This window comes from Myotis davidii, unplaced genomic scaffold (genome assembly GCF_000327345.1).
Source record: "Myotis davidii unplaced genomic scaffold, ASM32734v1 scaffold299, whole genome shotgun sequence".
NCBI classification, from domain to species: domain Eukaryota; kingdom Metazoa; phylum Chordata; class Mammalia; order Chiroptera; family Vespertilionidae; genus Myotis; species Myotis davidii.
In genome coordinates, this window is record NW_006293088.1 from 5,818,371 (window position 1) to 5,828,025 (window position 9,655).

Sequence of the window (9,655 nt, forward strand, 5' to 3'; positions counted from 1 at the left end):
GTCCCCGCCACGTGTCACCCCCAGCGCACCACCCCGGGACCCCTTCGCAGGGCGGGGAGGTTGCTTCTCACGCGGGGTGAGTGGAGGTGCGTTGCCCCCGCCCCGGGGACCAGGTCCCTGACTGTCACTCCCACCGGCAGTAAGAGCTACGGCAACGTGTTGGTGTTGGACGGGGTCATCCAGTGCACGGAGCGGGACGAGTTCTCCTACCAGGAGATGATAGCCAACCTGCCGCTCTGCAGCCACCCCAACCCACGCAAGGTACCCCCAGATTCAGCCCTGCGCTCAGCGATGGAAAGCCGCCCCTCAGCATCCCACAGGCCCGCGTGGAGCCCACCTCTCCCCATGTGCCCCGTTCAGCCCAGCGCTTCCTAAGGGGTGTCAGGGAAAGTGCTAGCAAGGAAGGGGGGTGGGGGGTGAGGTGAGTGGGAGAGGGACCCACTTCGCAGGGCTGGGGCTGACAGAGGAGCCAAGACTTCTGTCTGAGGCCTGAAGTCCAGGAAGGAGTTTTCAGGAAAGGGGCACACCTCGGGCAGGTCCTGCAAGGAGGGAGTCAGGAGGTCTGTGGGTCGGAGGGTGAGGCTCACCCTGCTCCGGCTGATTCCGGGTGAGCGCACCCGCCCTCCGAGCCTGCCGGGACCTGTTTGGTGGGGCTGGGGCTGGTTCCAGCGGGTGCTGACTGCTCCTCCCCCTCCCAGGTGCTGATCATCGGGGGTGGGGACGGGGGTGTCCTGCGGGAGGTGGTGAAGCATTCCTCCGTGGAGTCAGTGGTCCAGTGCGAGATTGACGAGGTGAGTGCCCCGAGCAGGGCCAGGGCCTGGGTGCGAGTTCCTGCTCCACACGGAATGGGCTGTGTGGGCAGGTCACTTAGTCTCTCTTTAAGTGACTGAGTGACATAGTCGGGTGCCGTCGATGCCAGTTCTTTGTAAGCTGGGTGCTGGGGTTTCATTGAAGTCCCAGGCAAGGCCCAAGGACGTTCCAACCATTAGGACGCCCAGCATGTCTTTAGTGACTATCTGGTGTGTAGCAGCCATTGTTCTAGGTGCTGGGGTACCGTGGTGAATGGGCAGATCCGTCCCTGTTGGAGCTGATATTCTAGTTAAAAGGAGGCAGCGAAGGGTGATATATCGGCCTGAGGCCAGTCCGCGGTCAGGCAGGCCTCTGAGGAGCATCGACGCGTGGAGACAGGCACCGGCTCTCTGATGGCAGCTGGCATTGCCACCCTCTGCAATAGCAAGAAAGCCCTCAGATGGGACACATGGATCTGGGGAGGGAGCGGGAAGGGTGGAGATTCAGCTGAGGAGCTGAGGGAGCTCCCAGAGTGCTCCCCGTTTTACAAATGAGGAAACGGGGGTTCCACGAAGCCCGTGGCTGGCCCGAGGCTGCAGGGCCGTGAAAGGGACTCCATCCGGCTCCAGCCTGGTCCCCCTGCCCCCCCAGGATGTCATTCAAGTCTCTAAGAAGTTCCTGCCAAGCATGGCTATTGGCTACTCCAGCTCAAAGCTCACCCTCCACGTGGGCGACGGCTTTGAGTTCATGAAACAGAACCAGGACGCCTTCGACGTTATCATCACCGACTCCTCGGACCCCATGGGTGAGCAAGCGATGGGCCCGGGCCCCAGCAGCTGCTGCTTCAGGAACCAGCCTCCCCCTTGCTCCCCAGGTGGTGGTTGTCACCACCACCACCACCCCCCAAAAAAACAGCTCAACACAGTAGGGGGACCAGGCCACTACCCAAAGTTCACGGTTGGGGACCAGTAGGGGAGTGGGGCACTGGCCTTGGCCCACTGAGGCCCCAGTTTCCTCTTCAGCCTCCTCTCTGCTCCGGACACGCCAGCATTGGGGTGTGGTGGGTTCTCCTTTTAAATCCAGGTCCAGGGTGGAGATGCCACCATGCAGTGCCAATGAGAATCCCCCGGGAATGGGGTTAAAGTGCCCTTTCCTGGTTGTTTTCTGAGTCCCACAGCCCTGGGTTCAAGTCCCGGCTCTGCTCCTTGGCCGCTCTGTGGGTCTGTGTAGCCCAGGCTCAGGGGCCTCAGCCAGAATGTGCTCAGTGTCGCTTGGCCCTCCCTCCTGCAGGCCCAGCCGAGAGCCTCTTCAAGGAGTCCTACTACCAGCTCATGAAGACGGCCCTCAAGGAGGACGGGATCCTCTGCTGCCAGGGTGAGCGCCAGAGACGCTGAGCTGCGGGTGGCGGGCAGGGTGGGGCCGGCCACCACCAACCGCTGCCGCCTCCCCCAGGCGAGTGCCAGTGGCTGCACCTGGACCTCATCAAGGACATGCAGCACTTCTGCAGGTCGCTCTTCCCCGTGGTGCGCTACGCCTACTGCACCATCCCCACCTACCCCAGCGGCCAGATCGGCTTCATGCTGTGCAGCAAGAACCCAGTGAGCTTCCGGCTGTCTGGGGGGTGGGAGGCAGGGCAGGGACAGGTGGGCACGGGAAGCACTCCCCTGACGCCCCCTCGCCCCCGCCCCAGAGCACCAACTTCCAGGAGCCGGTGCGGCCGCTGATGCAGAAGCAGGTGGAACAGATGCAGCTGAGATACTACAACTCCGACGTGCACCGGGCGGCCTTTGTCCTGCCGGAGTTTGCCCGCAAGGTGAGCCCCTGGTGGATGGGCCTGGTGGGGGGACCCAGGGCTTCCTGGGGCGCCTGCCTCAGCCCCAGGCGACCCAGCACCCTCCTGACCAGGCCTCATGTCCCACCAGGCCCTGAATGATGTGAGCTGAGTCCAGATGCTGCTGCCCACTCGGGCCGGGTTGCCCTGGACAGGCCTCCTGCCGGCACCCCAACAACCAAGTGTTACAGGCCCCAGGATGCTGCCCGCCTGCCCCGCTGGCAGACTGTCTGTCCCTGTGGTGTTCAGCCTCCAAGCCTATACCAGCTGTGTACAGCCCCCTCTCCGCCCTCTGTCACCCTCACTCACCAAACACATGTATTTATAGCAAACTTCTGAATCGTGTGTTCCCAGACCTTGAAAGGGCCCAGGCGGGAGCTGCAGCCGCCTTGGTTGGTCATTTTCCTGTACCAGGCTCTGAGCTAGACCCGTTGTCTGGCCTCTCGGTGTCTGTCACGTGTCTGTGATAGGCAGGCCTTGCCCTCCTGTGCAACCTCGGACCAGCTGCCCCTTGTCCCTGGCACCCAGAGGCACAGCAGGCATCAAACTGCACTCCAATCTCACTGGGGAGCTGCCCACATTCCCCCACCTGCCCCACAGCGGGCAGTGACCGACCCCCGGGGCCAGGGCTGTGGGGTGACAAGATCGAGGCGGGTTGCTCCGGGCTGTGCTTGCTCCTGGGGCTGCCTTGCTGTGATTTTGGCAGACCTGGAGGATTGGTAGGTCCCCGCGTGGGGTGGGTGCTGGAGGTGACTCCAGAGGGTTTGGGTGCTGTTACTTGGGCCTGTTGGAAGCACATCGCTGCCCTGACTGGGCTCAGGATTCAGAAGTGGGTTCCAACCCTGCCTGCCCCGCCCCTGGGGGACCTCTGGGAAATTCCTAGAAGCTCCCCCAAGTGTTGAGAGGTTGAGAACGCAGGTGTGAGTGGCCGCTGGGGACCGTGCCCTCTCCATGGTGCTGAACGCCCTCCCAGCCTGTTCCCCAGGCGCCTCACCCCTCCTGCAGGCCCGGACTGAGACTGGTGTTGGGAGAGGAGCCATCACAACAGGGTGCGGATTGGGGGAGAGGGCCGGCGCCCACTCCTGTCTCAGTCACCAGTCCAGAGGCACTGCCAGAGGATGGACTATCCTGGGAGGCCTGGGAGCAGGGAGTGGGCCCCGCCTGGGGGTGTTGCTAGAACACTCCCCAGCCACACCCCCACCCGGCAGCTACCTTGGCCCCAAGCAGCAGGTTCTGGGACTGGAGTTCTCATAGGGGTAGGGGGAGGGGAGCAAGCATCTCGATTTGCAGCCAACCCCTGAGCAGCCCCAGGCCAGTCACTCATCCTCTGGGCTCCACACACGTGGACCTCACCCCCAGGAACTCACTGGGCTCGGCACTGGATGTGTGACCTCCGTCAGCAAGTCTGACCCCAAGCCATCCGAACTCCACCTCCAAATTCCAGGACAGTCTCACCCCTCCGAAGCCAACAGCACCTGTGCCCCAGGGCCTTCCGCCCCCCTGGGAGGCCAGGTGATGGTCGGCTCCTCTGGGCTGCAGTTCGTGCATCAAAGGGACACGCAGTGGCTGGTTAGAGAGCTGACCCCCAGGTCTTAATTCCTTTAACCTTCGCAGCCGCCTGTGAGGAGGGCACTACCGACCCGCACAGGAGGACTAGGTGACCAGCTAGTAAGCGGGCTGGGGAGCACACACCAGCCTGAGGGCAGCCCAGGGAATGAAGGTGGACAGGGGTCAGGGCCGGTCTCAGGGCTCCAGCTGGGCCCATATCTCAACTCCGATGACTTGGGTACCCCACCTGTAAAGGGAGCGGGGTCCTCACCTGCTCCCAGCTTCATTAGGAATTCTGCCTCTGTCATTCGGTGCTCGCTGAGCTCGGCGAGGTCCATGGCCTCTCAGGGCGGAAGAGGAAGGGGAGCAGGGCTGTGGCGGAAGTGGCTGGAGCCATGTGGGAAACTGCCCCCCTGGAAGTGGAGTCTGCAATGCCATCCCTCCACTTCCCCGCTCTTATTCAAGTCCCCTGACACCCACACACCCTTGAAGGGGTTTCTGCATCTGGGGAGGCATGACCTACTGAAGCAGAGGTGGGGTTTAGTGAGGACATGACCCGAGTCCCCTAAAGTCCCAGCCAGAAGTCACCGAGGGGGACCGGCAGGCACAGTTGGCCGCAGGGAGATTAACATGAATCCCACCTCAAGTTCTGAAGTTTAGTTCTTTCTCAGAATCAGCCAGGCCCCGGTCTGAGGACTCGGTGAGCTCCATGTGGACCGTTAGAAGAAAGCGGCCGCCCTGTGCCCACTCTCCCCCCGGCGCAGCCACCTTTACCCCATGCAGCTGCTGACCTTGGTACTTGCCCCGTGTCTATTAACCTGCTTGTATTGCTGCCCAGCCCGAGCTTCCACAGGGACGATGAGGACTTACCTTTTTCCTCCCCTCTCCCCCCTCAACACACACACTCGCCACAGTGACATGAGGACCTGGGTTAGCTCAGGGTCGGTGTGACTGTCGCAGCTACGGGAAGGCCATTGGCAGCGGAGGCGAGGAGTCGGGACCACTTTCTCTTCCCCACGGCTTCCTTGTTTTTCCTCTGGAGGTTTTTCGGGGACTTTTTCATACGCTTAGTTTGCAATAAATTTATCATTTGTTTAACCTCAAACTTTTTTTTTTTAACCAAGTCTCTAAAGCTCTTAACATATGTGGACACAACACACTTCATGAGGGGCTGAATGATATGCTAATCAACTTTTGAATAGGCGATCTTAGTATTTTACCTAGCCCCGTTATAATTTATAATGAATTTGTGACTATATTTAAAGGGATATTCAGTAACTGGAAATACTAATAAACACAATGTGCATTGCTTTATTAAAATGATTTGTACGAGAATGTATATATCGCTTTCATTCAGGGAAAAAGCGATTACTAAAAAAATTGTTTTGAAAGATCTTTGGACTCGACGGGTGTCTGTCATTTTCCTCGTCCTAGGGATCTGTCGGGAGCGTTCCGACTGCCCCGATGGGATTCCCTATTGGAACTCTGTGTCTGGGACCCGGGACTTCCTTTCTTGGTTTACTCCCTTGTTTTGGTGGGGCATATCCTAGAGTAGCTCTCTGAGAAGAGACAATTGGATGCAAATTTTTAAAAATCCGACATGAAAAGGTCTATTCCACCTTCCTGTGTGATGGATGGGAATAGAAGTCTTAGAAATAATCTTCCTTCAGCATTTTGAGATGTGCTCTTTTCCATTTTTATTTTTTAAAATACTTTTATTTGTTTAATCCTCACCCAGGGATATTTTTCCATTGATTTTTAGAGAGAGTGGAAGAGAGGGGAAGACAGAGAGAAACACTGATGTGAGAGCATTGATGCTGTTGCCTCCTGCATGAGCCCTGACCAGGATCCCAGTGGGGAGGAGCCTGCAGCCAAGGTACGTGCCCTTGACCGGAATCGAGCCTGGGATTCCAGTCTGCAGGCCCATGCTCTACTCCTTGAGCAAAACCGGCTGGGCCCATTTTTATTTTAAAAAATTTTTTTTATTGCCCAGTAGGCATGGCTCAGTGGTTGAACATTGACCTATGAAGCAGGAGGTCATGGTTTGATTCCCAGTCAGGGCACATGCCCGGGTTGCAGGCTCAATCCCCAGTGTGGGTGTGCAGGAGGCAGCCGATCAATGATTCCCTCGCATCGTTGTCTCTCTCTTCCCCCTTCATCTCTGAAATCAATACAAGAAATATATATATAAATATTCATATATATTTAAATATTCCTATATATTTAGATATTTTATTGATTTCAGAGAGGAAAGGGGGGCCTCTTTTCCATTTAGATTAGTTATCTATTACTGTCTTTAAAATGAGCCCAGGGCCCAGCGTGGGCTCTCGGGAGCAGGACGCCGCGTCTTTCTCCCCTCCCAGGCCTGCACCTTTACTTTTCTCTCCTAAACTCTCAGGGTCTCCATGAAACTAGCAACCAGGGAAACAAGGGGCAGCGGCAGCTCGTCCCAGGCTCACCCGCTGCACCGTCTCCAAGGCCCCTTTCTGTGACTTTGCAGCAAGCTGACAGCAGCCTCACCTTGGCTCACTTCTTTCCTGTAACGTTTCTAGGGAGCCGAGGCAGACCCCGCCTGAGCTCCCTCCTGTTGCTTCTTCTGTCCGAAGCCCTTCCTTTGTTTCACTGTCCCAGCTTTAATAAATGTTCTCTCAAAATTACAATCTACATATAAAAGCCAAGCAGCCGGAATGCCAGAGTGCCAAGAATAACCGGAATGACTGGAATGATCAGTCACTATGACGCACACGCGGCCGGCCAACCAACCAATCGGGGAGCGGCTCCTGCCCCCTGTCGGCCCTGGCTGGATCGTGGGTGGGGCTGGCCGGCCAACCTCCCACGTCCCCTCCCGCCCCCACTGGCCTGGCCCGATTGGCCACCATTGGGGCGGGCCAGCCGGACTCCACCCGTGCATGAATTCGTGCACCAGGCCTCTAGTAAATAAATAAATAGTATCCTGTTCTTTCCTCTCTTTTTTCTCTGAAGGTAGTAATGATTGTTTTGCTTGGGTTTGGGGCATTTTCTTTCTTTTTAAAAAATATATATATACACCGAAACCGGTTTGGCTCAGTGGATAGAGCGTTGGCTTGCGGACTGAAGGGTCCCAGGTTCGATTCCGGTCAAGGGCATGTACCTGGGTTGTGGGCACATCCCCAGTGGGAGATGTGCAGGAGGCAGCTGATCGATGTTTCTCTGTACATGCCCTTGACCGGAATCGAACCCGGGACCCCTCAGTCCGCAGGCTGACTCTCTATCCACTGAGCCAAACCGGTTTTGGCTTGTATTTTTACTTCAAAATAAGATATGTGCAGTGTGCATAGGAATTTGTTCATAGTTTTTTTTAAAACTATAGTCTGGCCCTCCAACGGCCTGAGGGACAGTGAACTGACCCCCTGTTTAAAAAGTTTGAGGACCCCTGGACTAGAGGACCCGTGCATGACATTTGTGCACTCAGGGGTGGAGGGTTCCTCAGCCCAGCCTGCGCTCTTTCCCAGTCTGGGAGCCCCAGGGGCTGTCTGACTGATGGACAGTTGGACATCCTTAGCGCGGCTGTGGAGGTGGGCCGCTGCGCTCGCCAGCCATCAGCCCGAGCCATCAGCCGCACTGACCACAAGGGGGCAGTTTCTGCATTGAGCATTTGCCCCCTGGTGGTCAGTGCGCGTCATAGTGACTGGTCGTTCTGCCACTTGGTTGATTTGCATATTACCCTTTGATTATATAGAAGTTTTAAAAATATATTTTTATTGATTTCAGAGAGGAAGGGAAAGGGAGAGAGAAACATCAATGAGAGAGAATCATTGATTAGTTGCCTCCTGCACACATCCCCACGCCCCCTACTGGGGATCAAGCCTGCACCCCGGGCATATGCCCTTGACTGGAATTGAACCTGGGACCCTTCAATCCACAGGCCGACGCTCTATCCGTTGAGCCAAACAGGCTAGGGCTTAAATATATTTTTATTGATTTCAGAGAACAAGGGAGAGAGAAAGAGAGGGATAGAAACATCAGTGATGAGAGAGAATCATTGATCAGCTGCCTCCTGCATGCCCCCTACTGGGGATGGAGCCTGCACAACCCGGGCATGTGCCCTGACAGGGAATCAAACTGTGACCTCCTGGTTCATAGGTCAAATCAGCTTCCCTGAGACACGCCGGCGGGCAGGGGGCATTTTCTCCTCCCTGCTGGGTGTCTGTATTCTTCAGTTGGCCGGTTGATTTTTCTTTGTAATCTTTCTCACATGTGGGGTTTTCCTCGGTGACCCTGGAATGCTCTGCTCACTGGTCAGCGTGGGGGTAACAAGCTCTCCGCCCTGAGTGGGGCTTGTCGATCGACCTTCACTGTGGGTGGTGGAGGCTGAGCCATGTGCCCGCAGAGCCTTCAGAGTCGGTACCCAGGTCCTACCCCCTGGGCTGGTCACACTTCCCGGAGACGAGGGAGGACCCGGAGAGCTGCCAGACTCCAGGAGCTGCGTTCGGAGGAAGGCTGGGCTCTCCGTGTCAAGTCTGTTTGCTTAATGCCCTTGTTCTGTCTCCCGCTCCCTTCAGCTGGGCCTGGGACCCTCCGCTGCACCCCTTTTAAGAACCAGTTTCCAGCCCTGGCCAGTGTGCTCAGTGGTTAGGGTGTCAGCAAGCGAACCGCAGGCTCACAGGGTTGATTCTCGGTCAAGGGCATGCATCTGCGTTGCAGGTTCGATCCCATCCTCGGCCAGGGCCTGTGTGAGAGGCAGCCAATCGGTGCATCTCTCACATGCTGTTTCTCTCTCTCCTCCCCCTCCCTCCCTCCCTTCTTTCCACTCTAAAAATCAATGGAAACATCCTCTGGTGGGATTTAAAAAAAAAAAAATCAGCTTCCAGGAACCTCTCGTGAGTAGGGGTCGCTGGCTGCTCACATGGGTCCCATTCACATGCTTCTATTAGCTCTGGTTCCTGTCTCCTGCTAGAAAGAGGGAATCAGTGTCCGAGTTTCCGCGGGGCCGGGGGCGAGAAATAGGCATCGGCTGGCTCCTTACGCCCCGGAAGGACTTGGGGCTCCCAGCTGACGCCTGGGCTCTCTGCCTGCTCGGAGAGAAGTGTTCCCACCTGCCGCCCCTCCGCCACGCTCCCCGCCCTCCTGCATCAGGTGCTTTATTTTCTTTTGTGTTTATTATTTTCAGGTGTTTCACAGCAGGCCTGGGGCGGACTGGGGAGGAAACACGGAGGTGGAGGGCGAGGGGCAGAGCAGGATCTGTCCCCAGCACTGGCTCCTGGACTGTCCTGTCCTCCCTGCCTCGCGATCTGGGCCGGCAGGAGTCACCGGGTCGATTCCCAGAATTCCAGGGGCAGGACCGGCTGTTGGACAAACAGATCAAAGGTGAGGCTGGGAATCCAGACCCGGCCTGGCCAGCTGGACGCCGCACCATGAGGTGGGTGGGAGCCCCCCGCAGCCTCCCTGGCAGGGGTGAGGGGTGGCAGCAGGTCCCCAGACCCTCACCACCCCCCTGTGCTCCCCCCC

General features: G+C 57.5%; 2 protein-coding genes across 2 annotated transcripts in view; both read left to right on the forward strand.

Moving 5' to 3' along the window:
• Positions 1-3: 3 nt before the first annotated feature.
• SRM (spermidine synthase) lies at positions 4-5,501 on the forward strand (the record flags this gene model as incomplete). Its single annotated transcript, XM_015565939.1, has 7 exons — positions 4-261; positions 699-791; positions 1,441-1,594; positions 2,080-2,163; positions 2,242-2,387; positions 2,480-2,602; positions 2,712-5,501. Coding segments are annotated over 7 exons (879 nt in total), but the record flags the coding sequence as incomplete, so codon positions are not given.
• Positions 5,502-6,903: 1,402 nt separating this feature from the next.
• Positions 6,904-9,655, forward strand: part of MASP2 (mannan-binding lectin serine peptidase 2) — a 15,903-nt gene continuing 13,151 nt past the window's right edge. Inside the window, exon 1 of the mRNA XM_006766801.2 lies at positions 6,904-6,979. Coding sequence (XP_006766864.1) covers positions 6,904-6,979 — 76 coding nt within the window. The remainder of the gene's footprint in view (positions 6,980-9,655) is intronic.